The following is a 17,067-nucleotide window of genomic DNA, read 5'->3' on the forward strand; positions in this document are numbered from 1 at the left end:
TATATTTGAAATATGATTCAATTTTCCAAAGTTCAGTTTATATCCAACTCTTTGTTTAACTGAATTTCTCTTTTCCTCCTACCTGCTGGAAAGTTTAAGGTTCATAGCAAGCATGTAGGATGTCGATGGTGTCCATGTTGCCTTTGCCTCTCTCCTGGTTCTATTTTATGTCTTTTGTTTTGTTTTGTTTTTTTCAATGTTCCTTTATCTCTAGTTTGCTGCCTTGGTGTATGCTGTGACTTTTCTTTTTTTTTTTTTCTGGAATAAGGCAGAATATAAATGAGCAGATTATCTGTGACTATTCAGAAATGCCTTATGGTGTAAAGCAAGGTTTGTCTGTGCTGCGAGTTTTCCCACTGGAAGGGCTTGTAGTCTGGAAGCCAACAGTGACAAAGATGTCGTCGTGGCACGGAATCCCTGGAGTTCTCTACTTTTAAAGCTTTCCCAGAGTGATTAGATGCAGACAAATTGCATCAAACTTTTACTGCATAGTATTCCTATGGTTAGGGGAATGCAATTTGACCCATGGTAAGACAAGCCACTTGAGAGAGAGAGAGAGAGAATGAACAAGAACAAAGGGAGGTTGGCTGAGGAAGCCTGGGGCTGGGCCCTGCTCTGGGGTTATTTTCCATGTGACCTCAGCTGAGCTCTCTTTCTGGAGGATCCTGCCTGGTTCTGGAGCACCAAGGAAAATTCGGCAGTGCCTGAGGGAGTTAAAGTGCGGCCAACAGCAGCAGGTGCCAGGAAAGGGCTGGAAAACGCTGGTGAACTTCCCAGAGTCACACAGCAACTTCAGTTATGGTTTGGAGAGGAAAGTCTGGGGTTGGAAAGGAAAGTCTGGGGTTGGAGAGAAAAGCGGGAGGTCTGCCAGCTGCCCTCAGAAGAACCCCAGCTCCACCTACCAACCTCTGTGATAAGCTGGCTTTCCCCCCTGAGCCCAGAGGCTAGGAGAGGCCCAAGGGCTGTGCGCTTATCAAGGATGTCTTGGTTGTGGAGATCGGAAACCCACTCAGCCTGGTTCAAAGAGAAGTTGGCTGTAAGAGTGCCCCAGGCAGTCCCACAGATACTCAGTGAGGCTTCATGCTCCTCTCAGGGACCGGGACAGGAAATTCAGGAACCCTGTCAGTCCTCCCAAAGTGCTCAGGGCCCTCAAAGCACTCTCTCACTCCTGCTTAGCAGCAGCACAAGGAGCCTCCCCAAGCTGCCCCAGCTCAAGCATCCACGACTTACTGTCCCCCTCAGACTCCCTGAGGGGCTCAGCTCATCTGTCCATGCTGAGCATGTGGACTGACTATATCCACCCCTTGTCCAGCCAGCTGTGTAGGAGGAACAGGCCGTGTAGACCCCTAGGCTCATAGGAGGGCTCAATACATGTGAATCCCATTGGGAAGTGTCAACGCTGGTTCTTCCTCTAGTTGAAGGGCCACTGAGAGGACCCACAAGAGCTTCAGGGTCCAGATGGACTCCTGTCGAGAGCACGGTGGGAGGGATTCCTGCACCCCAGGGCCACTGGGCTCAAGGACTCTGAGGACAGGAGGTGTGTTTTGGTCACTGAAGAAGAGCAATGCTCTATGACTTCCAAGGAAACAGACTCACTTTGCAGGCTGACACCCACGTAGCTCCTCCTAGGGACCTCCTCCAGCATGACTCTCTTGAGACAGAGCTAACCAAGTTCAAGGAACCATGTGAGCCCTCAGAGGGTTATTCGACACCGATTTCACATTGAAGTGGTACTTGAACTCAGAAAGTCGTCTACCCACCAGCTTTACTCCCACCGGGGCCCAAGAGGCCTTTGCCAGGAGGCTGCGCTGGCTCCTGTCTCTTCCCTGCCTGTGCTCAAGCTGTTCTCACCCCTGCCATGACTGGACAGGCATCCTTTCCCAGTCACCACCTGATTGACCTCTCCCCCTCCCTTAGGCCTTAACCAAAGCCCACCTCCCGCAGGAAGGCCCCAGTCCCATCCTCTCCTCCCTCTTCTTGTCCCTTGGGCCTCCGCACCTGTGTCTTAGCCTGCTTGACATCTGGCCGCCTCCCAGCTACTCACGCCTGTGTGTGCTTTCCTCCCTAGCCTGGTTGCTGGAGGACATCTCTGTGCCCTGTCACAGCATGGCCAGGAGAGCAGAGGGGCTAAGGGCTGATGTGGGCTGCCACCAGAGAGCTCCACTTCTGGTCACACAGAAGGACTTCTGACCTTTCAACAGCCCCTGGAACCCACCAGGGCCCAGTGGCCCCTAGGTCACCCTGCCCCTCTCTTCCAGCAGTGGAATTCCCCTCCACCCCCGAAAGACCCTGGCCCTGCGCTGACTCCCTCACCTCACAATGGCCACTTCTGTTATGGAGCGGCCATACCCTGCTGTGGCGCATTTTCAGAACAGAAAGGGCCTTCACTGGTACGCCCTTGGGGTTACGGCATTCCTGCAGAACACACTGGCCTATTCTCCGCAGCTCTGCAGGAGACAGGACCCTGGATACCCAGGGTGAGCCCCACCCTAACTTCTCTCCTCTCTCTTGAAAGAGAAGGGCCAGTAGCTGGTGCTGACCCCAGGCTCTGTCGCCTTTCTCACTCTGAGGAAGCCAGTCCACATTTTGTTCCTCTGTGAGGCCATGCCATTGGTCAGGATGGACATGAAGCAGCGCAGAGAGAAGGGAGTTCAGTCAGGCAGTGAGGAGCGGAGGCCCCAGGCCGCTCTTCCGCAGGAAACTGCTGTCTGGAGGCATGCAAGGCGGCTCTCTGCTGTGGGGCGCAAAGCATTGTCCTGCGAATCCCCAGAGCACCTGAAACCTAGCTGGCAGGACAGCCTGGGGAGATGACAGTCAGGGAGAGAAGACAGTCTGGGGGGAGAGGACAGTCTGAGGGACAGGACAGTCTGAGGGAGAAGACAGTCCAGGGGAAGAGGACAGTCAAGGAGGAGAGGACAGGATAGTCTGAGGGAGAGGACAGTCTGAGGGAGAGGACAGTCCAGGTGGAAAGGACAGGATAGTCTGAGGGAGAGGACAGTCTTGGCGGAGAGGACAGTCTAGTGTAGGAGGACAGTCCAGGGGGAGAGGAAAGTTCATGGGGAGAGGACAGTCTCGGGAGAGGACAGTCTGAGGGACAAGCCCTCTCCCCAACAGGGAAGAAGACAGTCCGGGCGAAGAGGACAGTCTGGAAGGAGAGGACAGGACAGTCTGAGGGAGAGGACAGTTCAGTGTAGGAGGACAGTCCAGGGGGAGAGGAAAGTCCATGGGGAGAGGACAGTCTCGGGGAGAGACTGTCTGACGGAGAGGACGGTCTGAAGGAGAGGACACTCCGGGGTAAGAGGACAATCTGAGGGAGAGGACAGTCCTTGGGGAGAGGACAGTTCAGGGGAAAGGACAGTTTGGGGAGGGAGGGTAGTCATGGGGGAAGGACAGTCCAGGGAGAGGGCAGTCCAGGGGAGGAGACAGGACAGTCTGAGGGAGGGGACATTCTGCGTGGGAGGGCAGTCGTGGGGGGAGAGGGCAGTTGTGGGGGGAGAGGACAGTCCTGGGGAGAGGACAGTCTGGGGGAGAGGACAGCCTCAGCCCAGGTGTCGAGGGGCCTGCCATGCCGCAGGAGAGTGAAACTGGCTGGTAGATACACTCAGCATCGTGAAGCACTTGATGTTGACGTTAGCTTTGAGTAAGTCCAAAAGGTTCACCTATCTTGACACTGTCAGGAAAACAGTTTCGCTGGTGGGGAGCACTGATTGCAGGCTGGGCTGGTGAGGATCTTCATACCTGCTGCACCCTTTGCTGTCCCACTAGCGAAGATGGGACCTGCCTGCCCACTCCCAGGGCACACTGGGAAGCAGAGGGGCCATATCACGGGCTGGTATTTTGACTTTGCTGATGGCTTGTCATAGCAGGTGGGTTATAATCACACCCCCTTGTGAGCCGTCTCCTGATTTTGTACAAAGTTGGAGTCAGATCTTTCCTCTAGGAATTTAAGAACCTGTATAATTTTTCTTGGTTTTGTCTTCAAAGCTTTTTGTGTTCCCTCTGTGACTCAATATTTGGATGTCTCTCCCTGAGAGAAGCCATCAGAGTGAGATCTAAGATTCAGGCTGGTGCCAGCCTTAGAGACGGGGGAGCCGCCTCCACCCCAACAGTCACGGAGCCAGAGGCCTGCAACCACAACTCACCTGCCTGTCCCTGGGGCACTGCCCCTCAGCTGCCATGGCAGCACAAGCCCAACAGGGAGATTTCAAAGAGGGAGGGTCTGGCTTTCCAGCCACAGACCCAGAGCTCCTTTCTCTAGGAACTCTGCAAAGTCTGGAGGGGAGAGAACCTTCAGGACGCAAGGGAATGAACACATAGGCAAACTGCAGTGTCTTTTCCCTTGCCTGAGGGCTGTTGTAAGAAGGGGTGCACTCCGCCTCCCGCTGGCCCAAGAGCCTGAAGTGCGGTGGCTTTGGCTGGCCCGCTGTTTGTGTGCTATTCTCTCCCTCCTGATTTACCGTTTCTTCTGTTGCTTCAGGCTTCTTCTGGGTCAGCAGTTACCCTCTCCCCCCATTCCTCACCCAACCCAAACCTTCTCTCCTTTCCTTTGCAGTTCTTTTCACGTCTTTCTGTTTCTGTTTTTGTTTTTCCAGTTCCCTGAGGTCTGGGAGCAGACTCTCCCTCTTGTTCTCTCTGCGCCAGGGCCTCCCCCCACCACTCCTCTCCTCTCTCTCTCTTCTCCTTCTCCCCCTCTGTCCCTCTTCTCCCGGCTCCCTCTCCTTCCAAGAATATGCCATTTCCCAAAAAGTTCCATTTTCACAGCCATGGTTATTTTCATGCATTTCCCCGTTCTAACATCGCAGAGGAATGTCTGACATCATCTCCACAAGTGAATCCAGCACTTTCCAGCCCCTACCCCTACCTCTCTCCCCTCCTTTCTTTCCCAGCTGTTTGCTAGGTTTGGACTTTCATTATCTAAACGCATTTTCTTTTTCTTGTTCCAGGGACCCTACTCCACCCTCAACCTCTAGGATGATGTCGCTCCATAAACGTCAGAACTAGGCCGCGAAAGACAGCGTTCATTGGTTCCCGAGCTTTTCTGCACATTAGAATCACCTGGGGAAATGTTCACACTCCTATGCCCAGGTCACACCCTGTACCAATTCAGTGAGAATGTCGGGGTGGGAGCCAGGCACCAGTATTTTTTAAAGGTCCCCAGGTGGTTTCAAAGTGTAGCAAAGTTTGAGAACCACCAAGCTAGGACTGAAGTGAAGGGGGTTCCAGCCTTTAGCCAACTCTGCCATGGAGCCTGGGGCACACACCTTGTCTTCAGAGCTGTGAAGGAGGGTCCAGGAGCATTCTCTCTGGGGTGCCCCTGCCCAGCGCTGGGCGTTCTCCCAGCCACCCAGTGAAGACCTGCTCCAGGTTCCACAGCAAAGGGTGCTGGTTCAAAGCAGGGGCTCCCAGGAGTTCAGTGCCCAGGAGAGCCGTGGACTTGTGGGGGAGCAAGCAGCCGGTTCTGCCTCTCGTCCTGGATGTAGCCCCCAAGCCTGGATGGTGGCTGACTCGACTGAGTGCATGCATCTGATTCCTTAATCAATTCTTTTTTTCTTTTTCTTTTTGCATAGGGTGCAGTAGCTAGTGCAGTGTGACAAATACCAGTCTATCATGCACATTCCTGGAAGGGCAGTGTATATTTGTGGCTTTCTAAATGCTCAATAATTCAATGAAATCCTGATTTAGCCTAAAATGCCCAAACCACCATGTCCCAAGCACACTATATCCACAGGCCTGATTCAGGCCCTTCAGCTGGGAGTGCAGCTACCCAGGGCAGCAGCAGCAGCAGGAATGGAGGCTGTGGATACTGAAGATGTAACTCCTGTGGACTTCCAAAAAGGCAGCACACACACACAATTTTTTTTTCTTTTAACGGAGACAGAGTCTAGCTAGCTCTGTCGCACAGGCTGGAGTGCAGTGGCATGATCTCGGCTCACTGAAACCTCTGCCTCCCAGGCTCACGCAATTCTCCTGCCTCAGCCTCCCAAGTAGTGGGAATTACAGGTGCGCACCACCAAGCCCGGTTAATTTTTGTATTTTAGTAGAGACGGGGTTTCACCATGTTGGCCAGGCTGGTCTCGAACTCCTGACTTCAGGTGATCCTGATATTCCCACCCACCCCAACAATAGCAGCCGGGGGAAGATTCCTCTCTGGCCAGAGTCTGGATCTTCCCATCCTCCAGCCTTGCTGACAGGGAACTACACGGGTGTTTCTCAGGCCCCTCTCAGAGTCCTCTGGGGGGCTTGCTGAAACACAGGGTACTAGGCCCAGCCTCGGAGTCTGACTCAATGGGTCTGGGATAGGGCCAGGAAAGTTGCATTTCTAACAAGTTTTGAGGTGCTGCTGCAGTCTCAGGGCCCCACTTGCAGACTTGCTGGTTTACATCCTCTTTCCAGGCCCATTTCTAATATGCCACAGACTGAAGTCAGAGGAAAAAGCAATAGGATGAAATGAAAATGGGAAGAGGAAAACTAATGATGCCTTGTCTTTTAAGGGAAGGCAGGGATCTCTGCTGTTTCCCTTGCAGTCCTGCCTCAGCATTGGGCATCGCACATCCTGCAACTTCTGTGCCCTGTGAATATCCACAAAGGGTGCGGTAGCTAGTGCAATGTGACAAATGCCAGTCTATCATACACACTCCTGAAAGGACAGTGTGTATTTGTGGCTTTCTAAATGCTCAATAATTCAACGAAATCCTGATTTAGTCTAAAATGCCCAAACCACCATGTCCCAAGCACACTATATCCACAGCACTACTGGAGAAAAAAATCAAATTCAAGACATAAGTAGGGTTCCTGCTCTTCTGGAGCTCACTGTCCCACAGGGATGATAAATGTTTAACCGGTAATTGCAAAGGCGATGAGAGTTAGGAAAGGAGAAGTATGAGATGCTGCTATGGCGACAAAAACAATCTTTCTATGAGTGGCCTTTTCCTTCTTTGGACTGTTCGTGCCCTGCTGACTTGTGCCAGATGATAAATCCTGGGAAGACGGAATCAGCCCCAACCGTGCTGCTACTTGCAATGTGCTTCTAGTTGTGCTCCCTTAAGTGGTGACCTGTAGAGCCATTTAAAACAAGAGATTAAGTGTTTCAGCATCTTTCCTGCTCATATTGTCTAAATTAAGATGAATTTCCAGCTCCCCCAAGCTGGCGATTTGATGGAAACAGCCTAGCTGGATGTGTGGCTTTCTAAATGTTGAATTGTAATTGTTGCTGTAATTCTGTCTTCCTAAAGGCTGCCAGGCTGAAAGGGGCAACGTGTTGATCTGATGTGAACGAGTGGCTTAGCAGAAGAGAATTCCAGCAGCACCAGGAAACCAGAGACAATATGGCGAAATGGATTGTTTGATGTCCTGGGGCCAGCAGCCAAGTGAGTGGGTGAGATCTTGGCTCATGACAAATATGCTGGCCATGAACTTCCCACCCCCAAACTCTCCTGAGAGCAGCTTGTGTCCAACTGAACTTTCTTTTTCAGGCTGACCAGAAATCTTACCCTCGCCTGGAAATGGTCTTTACTCTTCTATGGGGACAGAAGGGTGACCACCGAGTCCCATGGAAGAGACATCACTCATGTCTCTAGACATGTGAAGGACATGTCAAGGATGTTGTCTAGTTCATCATCTACATGGTTTCCCACAGCTCCATGATAGATGTCGGAACTTCACACAACACTTAGAACTGGTGGCAAAGGTTTAAATTCCAGGGCCATTGCCTCTAGCCCACTATGAAGAAATGCAGCCCAAGAATCGAAGCTCCATGAGGTGCTCAGGCAATGGAGATAACCTCGGAGGCTTCAGAAGTCAAGCAGGACACCTAGGGAAGGAGCATCTGAGATGGCTTTTGAGGCTCTCAGTTCTTCCTTTGTACCCAGTTGATGTTTGCGGAAATATGGGCCATACTGTAAATAATTGGCAACAGTATTTTCTGTTAGCCTGGCAAGGTCCCCCTTCTAAATGGATACAGCTTTTAGGACTGACACTGCTGCACTCAATCTTACAAGATGATCCATTTATTAATATGGTGTGTTGTATTTATTTTAAAGCTATGTCCTTCACTTCTGAAACAAACCATTTCAATTTTGAGTCTGCAGATTAGTGATCTCTTACATAAGCATCTCTATTTCATAGTCCAGCATCCACATCAGCAGTTACATCTGCAACGGAAACTTTCTATAGAAGTAGAACTTGTAATCACAAGGCAGACGGTGGATACATCCTGGGATGGAGCTGGATGCCACACTTGGGTGGGCTCTTGGGTATGAGTAGAGTAGGAGAGTTGGGAGAGCCTAGGATCTTCAATTATGGAGGAACCAGCTTGTATCCACTCCACTGGGTAACTCATCCAAGATGGAGACAAGGACTGAGATCTAGAAGAATTGGTGCAGCAGCCCAGCATGGGCTATGCATGCAGCCAGCATTGAGTTACGCCTTCTGAGTCACTCACAGAAAACCCTTGGGTACTGCTGGACCTTGCCTCTTAGCGACTCTCCCTCTTTCCTGAACATGCCTCAACACCCTGGTTGCCCATGTTGTGTGGCTTGATTTCTTCCTCGCTCATTTGTCTCTTTATGACTTCAAAGGATGAACCACAATGTAGCATAGTAGAAAGAATGTGGCTTTAAAATCATGACAGACTTAATTTCAAATCTCAACTCTGCTATGTATTAGTTGTGAGATCCTGGGCAAGTTATTTAATCTCTTGTGACTATTTCTTCATCTGTAATTCACAGACATGGGTATTAATATTATTATGTCGATGATGAAGGCTTGCTGCAAAGCTCAAATGAGCTAATGCTTGTAAAGTCTTAGCATGATGCCTGGAAGGTTAAGTCTTCAATAAGCATCAGCTCCTACTATGAACTGAACCAAGAGCAGGTTCTCTTTAGGCATTTGTACAGATCACGCTGAATGAATGTGATGGAGTGAAATATGCTATAGGTTTCCTATGGTGAGCAAAACATTGGAAAGGATTTAAATCTCTACCAAAATTGGACCAGTTAGGTAAATTACAGGGTAAATGCTAAAGAAACCCTCCCTTTGTGATACCATGTATTATATAAACCAAATGTCATTTGTGGTTACCCTTTGAGATTCAAAAATTGACTTGAACCATATCCCACATAGAGTGAGAAGTCCCAGGGGGACAATGCCATAAAGATTGAGGGTGGGGGGTGGGGGTTGAAGCAGTTTTTATTGCCCTGTTTCACCTGACACCCACTGACACTTCAGTGTATGAATTATCTTGCTGTGCTGTCTTTTTCTTCACTAGTTATACCACATTGAGTCCCACCCTCAGTCTCTCACTCCCAAGGCAACATTGATACAAAACTGTGTATCTGCTTTTACTGAAGAATTGGGGCAATGAAGAGGATTTGCATTTCAGCATCACAGTTTGTAAAAGTCTTTTGCCCTCCCGCCACCAGGGGGTCTTTTCACGACACTCCCCTCAGGGTCTTTAGTCTCCAGCCCTATTGCTTGGTCCCATTCCTTTTTTCTGCTGTCAACTCTCTACCCTCCAATCTCTGCTAACTTTCTCTGCAGAAGAGGTGATTTGAGGTTGGTCTCCTTCTAGATGGTGGGGCCGGGGTGGGGGGTGGGTCTCATTTTCTAAATAAGTCCATTAAAGTATCTTCTGAAACAAATGTAGTTTTGCCTCTCAGAGAACCCTGATGTTATTGTCATTTTGTAATTTATGTATATGGCTCCATGGGCTGACTGTGAGCTCTTTTAGGGCATGAACTTATGCCAGATCTATGTATCAGGAGGTGGAATAATATAGTGGTGAATAATTCACATAATTGGCTGGGCCCAAATATTGGGTCCACTATTTTTTATTTTTTTTTTTTGAGACAGGGTCTCACTCTGCCACCCAGGCGGGAGTGCAGTGGTGTGATCTCGGTTCATTGCAACCTCCACCTCCTGGGTTCAAGTGATCCTCCCACTTCAGCTCCCCATGTAGCTTGTAGCTGGGATTACAGGCATCCGCCACCATGCCTGGTTAATTTTTGTATTTTTTGTAGAGACAAGGTTTCACCATTTTGCTCGGCTGGTCTCAAACTCCTGAGCTCAGGTGATCCACCTGCCTTGGCCTCCCAGAGTGCTAGGATTACAGGCGTGAGTCACTGCACCTGGCCAGCTCCATTACTTATTAATAACCATCTTACAAAATAGGATGTAGAGAAGATTGAAATAATATAGTTAAACCAGTGTCGGAGGCATTCATTGGGTGTTCAGCAAATGCCTGCATTAATTACTCCTGGACGGATCCCTTGCTGTCAGTCTGCAGTGACTAGTTTCAAGTGTGGTGGCATTTGCCATTGCAAGCTGGGAAGGGGCCTTTGGTGAGGACAAAATGCGTGACTGAGTAACCCAGTTTCCTGAAGACATAGAAAGATAAAATATGGGTTTTTAGATTTTTTTTCCTTGATAAGATTGTAGTTTAAATATCTGGACACTTAAATAAAGGAAATTTTTACTTAATTAGGCTTGGGAGAAGAGTGGAAAATAGTTCAACAGTTTCATCTTAACAGTAACACAAGCCACAAAGCCTTTTCAGGCTTCCTTTCTCATAGCTAATCCCCCAACACTGAAGATTCATTTGGGGGCTTTTTTCTCTCTTTCTACAAACAGAATAAAACAAGGTAAGTTTAAAAATTCTTTATTTGAATTTTAGAGAAATAACAGGTATTATATTATAAAGACTTGCTTGAAAGTATGAAATAGTCTGTTGTTATTATTTCTTTAGGTTTTGCAAACCAACATCATTATTAAGGGAGAGAATGGTACATCTCTCCTCCTCATCTTTAACACGTTCTTCAGTTGGCATGGGTACAACCTGAGCAAAAAGATCCTGGTGAAATGGTATCTCTGACATTCCCTCCTCAGTTCTAATGGCTCCATGGATGAAGCCCTACTGGACTTAGATCAGCCATACTTGCCAAAGTGGTAACAGGAAACCAGTGCCTCAAAGGCTAGTAGTGCATAGTAGTTTTCATCCAAAGCTCTGTTTCCCCATCATCTCCTCTGTCCTGGTGACTGGCCTGGAAATTATGGCAAGTATGAGTTAAAATGGACCAATACACAATTGCTGTGAAAGTCAACCTGCTAATCTCTAGCTGGGATTAACATAAAGGGGATATGCCAAGCCTCCTGGTTTATTCAACTTCATTGAGAGCAAACAGCACAACAGTGTTGTTTGTTGGCCTTGGCAAATGATAAACTATGATTTATTTACTCCTTAGTTACCAAGTCTAATATAATTAAAAGTATTTTAGTGTGCTAAATCCCTAATGCTTAAAGTTCGTAAACCAATATGTTGAGAATGGCACCCACTGTGTGACAGTGGCTGGCCATGACATGGATTCATACGTAAGATCAAATTTCCTAATCAGATATCTTTGTCATTCTTCTTTGCATAAATTCGATTGCATCTAATAACACAGATATTAGAACAAACTGCCGAAAGTGCTAGTCTTACCCAAAATAAACTGTTTTAAGCTTAGTCATTAAAAAGATAAGAACAGAACACACTTTACTTTCTTTTTTCTAGGTAGGAGAAAACCGCTTTTCTTTTACAAGCATAGTTCCTTTTGGATTCTGGCAACATCTTTTTGGATAGTCCAGTATTATTTCCTAGAAAATTAAAAATCAATCCCAGTCCCTGTGGGTGGAAGGAAATGGGAATATTCATTTCCAAATGTTATTAGGGGTGGGAATGAACATTTCTTATATTTCATTCTCTATCTTTTAGGCTTTATTCTTGTTTTTAAAAGTTATAATTGGTATTCATATTAGCAGCAACAATCCTAATTTCTGTAAGTTAAAACGACTCAGGACTGATGAAAATAACATTTTTGGTAAGGAATATGGAGTCCACAGGTGGTAATAAGTGTCTATCAATTTTGGCAATTAACAATCTTATTTAAGAGGTTAATTGGTATGAAATAGCCAATAGTTAATTGGTATGAAATAGCAAATAGCCAATGAAAAGATCTCAGTTGGCTGAAGGAAGCTGAGTCAGCCCATTAGTATGCCGTGGAAAGAGGGCTTTCATGGCTGGAAAATTTCCCATGACTTCAGAGTGAAAGGGGGCATCGCATCAGGCTCTAGCTCTTCAGGCTGTGAAAGCAAAAGTGGTTACTTCTAATATGTTGTTGAAAGTGAAAGTCACTTTGAAACTTTGCAATGTGTTAGAAAGTCAAATACAATTACAAGTTTTTCCTGTAATACATTTCTGTCAAGTTTCACAACCTGAGCTTAGTAAAATGGCAAGAATCAAAAAATAGTAGGAAAGTGGCAAAGAGCTTGAGAGTTTTCCAGTTTTAACGATGCTAAATGCTGCCACGGCAGTCTCACCAGCCTCTTGCTGCGGTGACTACCGGGGAATACACACTGGGGAGGAAGGTTCAGGCCAAGAGGATTTAATCAGGATGATGTCTCTTTAAAAAATGATTTGAAAAATCAATTTGAATCCCAAGTTCCTTGTCTGTTTCTAAATTTGCTTGGAACACTTAAGAATGACTCACATAACATTGCTTTCAAATACCTCCATGTCTACTTCTTACTGGCAAGAAATGGCAAAGAAATGCCAGTTTTGTGCTGGAACTTGTAGTCATTTTTTTTTTTTAATTAGATGATGCTCTGAGTTTTATAATTATGGTCTGAGTTTTATATTTATGGGGGATTTTTTACTTGTGAAAACACAAATCCCACCCAAAACTCAATGTGAAATTTCTGTACAAGCATGGCAAACAACAGATTTGTTTCAAGGTTGATTCTTTCACATTAACTCCTAACTTTGGAGTTAGTTTACACTAACACTCTAACGAAGCTGTGTCCCTGTACTGCTGGACATAAGTCAACCCCAAAGGGACAAGCTCCTAACATCTGACTCAGTAGTTAACATGAGGAAACATCCACTTACTTCCATTAAGCCTTAAAAATTTGGGACTTGCAGAAAGACTGTTCCTATCAGCCTCCACCATTACTTCTCCAGACTGCATTATTGTTAGCCCAAAGAGTACAAAATCATCTAATAACAGGAGGACCTGCCTCCTCCATGAGTTTATCTAATTGTCTCATAAGCTTGCAAAATCCCATTTAAAATTTAATAAATAAAAAATACACATATTACCCATAATTTCTGGCTGCAACCCCCAAAAGGCAATCCCACCCAAAAAAAAAATTAATCTGGCATGGCAACTTCTCATTTCCTAAAGGGACTTGTGCATACAAACATTAAAATAAAAACTACAATTGTGCCTAGGGATTCATTATAGCTTTGCCAGCAATTTAAAAAGTAGATTGCTTCTTTGCATTTGTCAATTTCCTTTCACTCATTTCCTAAAACTCTACCCTTAGGAGAATCCTGTTCCCTCATCTCAAAGATCCATTCAAGAATAGGCAATGACAAAGAGCGGAAGGGCTAGTGAGACAGAAAAGAAGGCAAAGCTCCCAGGCTGCTCTGGGCGGCACCTCACAGGCACCCCTAGTTCTGTGGCAGGGCTGCCGGCCTGCTACCACCTTCCTGCTCTTCGGTGGAGACTCCCTCCCAACCGCTACCCACCTTTTCACCTGGAAGACAGGGACTAACGTTGGTGAATATGACATAACCAAAATCTTCCATCTGAGGAGTTGGTAAAATGATCACAGAAAAAGCTGGGAATTGAGAGATGAAGTAAAAGTGAAGCGCTAAGAAGAAGGCCACCAGATAGGTCCTTCTCCTGTGATTCTACGTCATGGAGAGGAGGGAAACTCTATTTATAATCACCCCACACAAACCAGGTTTACACTGACCATGATACCGTATGACAGTTCCAGCAGATGAGCAGCTTGGGGATGACTACATTGCCACTGTCTACTAGCCATGGTCACAGCCTCTGGTGTGGCTAATTCATATTACAGTAATGGGAAGGGGCAGGGTCAGGAGAAATATCCCACGATAAGACTGCCCAGTCACCTGAAGGTCTTCTGGGCATTTGCCTTATATTCCTTGGCACCCATTAGAAGAATGGTCCCCAGGGAAAATGGTTCTTGTCTGAAAATCACCCAGGATAGCCTGGGAAGTGCTGCACTGACTTAAAAATGTTTGTAATGTGCAAAAAGAGGAAGGTTAATTAGCACTTTTCAAACTCCAGAATCCCAGGTAATACAACAATAAAGCCCTTCTTTTCCCCGCTCACAAAAGTTGAACTGATTTCCTTGGAAAGCATTTAACTAGCTTGGACAAAGAGGCACCAGTACAGAGAGTTAGAAGTGCTGATGGTTCTTTAAAATTATTTAGGAGCCAGGCCTAATTTCAAAGGCAGAAAACTAACTAGCTATGTATAATCCTTGAGAGGTTGCTATAATTTCTCTTTCCCTTTCTTGCAAGCAAGAAGAGAAATTGATTGCTATAGTGTGGAACAAGAATAAATCTGACACAGGCAAGTCAATGGGGGTAAGAAACAGTGTTTGTAGATGAGTTACATCAAAAAATGGAAAAGTTTTGTAGGAGAGGGAGGAAGACTCACTTTAGAAACTGAAGGCAGAACCTTAGAGAGGACATCACTGTCTCAGATCCATTTCTATGAATTTATCAAATGAAACATAATTGTCTACTATGGTGAAAAAAGAGGCATAGTACAGTAAAAATGAACACAACTTTTTTTTTTTTTTTTTAGCCATGGGAGGACAAAAGATTTAATTCCTTCACTGTCTTTTCATTCGAGAAAGTGAAAATCATTGCCATATTATGGGATACACTCCCTCAGCAGGAATCCACATTCAGTAATCAGGATTGTTTTAAGGAGCAAATACTTGTCAATTCTCCAGTGAAAAAGCTTTTGTCTTGTTTAAGTCTAAAGTTACTTCCATGTTCCTCAGCTGATTTTGGTATAATTTCAATAGAAGAATGAATGAAAATGAAAGCTTTGTCCTGTGGTCCATGAGGACCTATACCAGATTAGTAAAGAGAAAATATAAGTATGTGTGCTAATACTTAGTGGCCTAGAGTCCTCAAAATAAACAATAGCTGTGGCTTTAATCTCATACTGCAATCACATCAAACTTTCTATCTTTTAAACATGTGTATTAATAGAGCTATCTCCTCTCTTCGAACCCCACCACTGGCCCTTCCCTTACCCTTCTATTTTCTCAAATTTGTACACACTCCCTGACCCCCTTTGTTTAGGTATGAGCCACAAATCCTAAGTAAAGATAAACTTTACCAACTGGGAGTTTTTCCTTTAGAAAGCTCCCAATTGTTTTGACTGTTTTTGGAGTGTTTTTGGCTGTTTTGGTTTTGAAATGTGTTTTCTCAAATAAGCACAATATCCAGAATGAGTTTGCATTAAATGAATGAAAAATCGAATCAGTGGAAACCATTTGAACATGCATGTGCGGCATAGCTTTAAATAAAATTCACTTTATGAATCAATAAGTGAAATGGCAAAAAGGAGAGGTGGATATTATTTGAAAGATGACTGTTTAAACACAAAACCAACACAGAGGGAAGAGAGGTTTAGAAAGGTACAGAAAAAAAAATCCACACCAGGTAACACCAGAGGATGCAGGGCTACATTTGTCACTGAAGAATCATTGTTCTCTTGTGTCTGAATTCCAGTGCTTTCCAAATAGATGGGAAGATGATGAAAAATGGAGCAGCTTCTTTTATTTCTTCTTCTTTCCTCCTTGAATTCTAGTACGAGACAGTTCTCTGCCTGCCACCAAGGCAGAAAGCAGCACTTCGCTCACCTGCTCTTCAGCCTGGCAGGGTCCCACGCTCAGTTTTCCAGCATAGCTGCAGGGTGCTATTGTAATGACTCAGGGATGGTGCTGACAGCGTGGGCTGCCTCTGTGGCTGCGGGAGGGGAGCCAAAGAAGGTGTTGGTTTGATTCCTCTGCTGATCTCGGAGGTAAGGAGGAACTGATGAGCTTTTGATGTGGAGGATCCTGGTGTCCATCACCTGACAGTCAATCTGCATCATCACTTCGTAGTCCTGCCCATTGATCACATTCTCTGCAGGCAGGAATACACACAAAGAATAAATATTCAATAGAATGTGCATCTCTGCCATAAGCTTTAGCCCCAGAAAGACAGAAATGTGTTTTAAGCCTGTGAACTGTCAATAAACTTTCAAGGGTACAGAGGGACTCTCAGTCACTAAGCAGAGCTACAGGTGGGCAGGGTGCCAGGATGGCCTGTCCTCTCCCAATTCTAGCTCCCAAACAACCTCCATTGACTAAACAAGGGCTAAAGCAACTACCAGGGTTAATAACGCCACAGAGCATCTGTCCACAGACATCGTATATCTTGCATGCTTTCCGTGCAGTGTATTACTCTGGTTACAGTAACTGGAACAGAAGGGGTTTTTAGTGGGGAATACAGAGAATTCCTAAGTCCTCTTTCCTGCCTTCAACAATGGAAAGAAACAACTGTCAAAAGGACCAGCATTCCATGGGAATGGTAAGGAGACACTGGCCAAGTGTGCTTAGCTCCTATTCATCAGTAATATTTCTGACTTCATTAAGACACTTCCAACTACGAATGTAAAGGTTTGCCATTAGGAGCGCGAGGTACAGTGAAAACTGATAAGTTATAGACATCCGACAATTATGCTCTTTTCCAGAGATCACTTCTCTTCCATATTGAGGAGATCTTTATTTCCAGAGTTCCTGATTCCAGGCACAAAGTGTCAAGTACAATTCCAACATGGAATTAAAGGGAGTCTATAGAACTTGCAGGTAAGCTAGAGAGTGTGTGCAGAGGGAATGGGAAAACCATGCGGAGCCATGCTTTCTACATAAGGGGCAACTCATTATCATGAGTTTAAATACACACACAGACTATATTCCACTCCTACTTCCTACGAGGATAAAAGCTCTTGATTTTAGGGAGAGGACCAAATTACTCCCTGATTTGTAATTCTGGGTGGTCATTTTCCAACTTGTAGTCAATGAAACTTAGACATAAAACTGATGAGAAAATTATAAATAGATAAAATTTTGAAGCCCAGCTGAATAATCACAGCAATACAGTAAAAAGATGTGTGAACGTGGAAGAATTATGAGTAGGTAACAAGGCATCTGAGT

General features: G+C 45.9%; 1 protein-coding gene across 1 annotated transcript in view; it reads right to left on the reverse strand.

Annotated features, from left to right (window-relative positions):
- Window positions 1-15,371: 15,371 nt before the first annotated feature.
- Window positions 15,372-17,067, reverse strand: part of ATF6 (activating transcription factor 6) — a 201,495-nt gene continuing 199,799 nt past the window's right edge. Inside the window, exon 16 of the mRNA XM_011996105.1 lies at window positions 15,372-15,994. Coding sequence (XP_011851495.1) covers window positions 15,786-15,994 — 209 coding nt within the window. The 3' untranslated portion in view covers window positions 15,372-15,785. The remainder of the gene's footprint in view (window positions 15,995-17,067) is intronic.

The sequence above is a fragment of the Mandrillus leucophaeus genome, unplaced genomic scaffold (assembly GCF_000951045.1).
Source record: "Mandrillus leucophaeus isolate KB7577 unplaced genomic scaffold, Mleu.le_1.0 Scaffold502, whole genome shotgun sequence".
NCBI lineage: Eukaryota > Metazoa > Chordata > Mammalia > Primates > Cercopithecidae > Mandrillus > Mandrillus leucophaeus.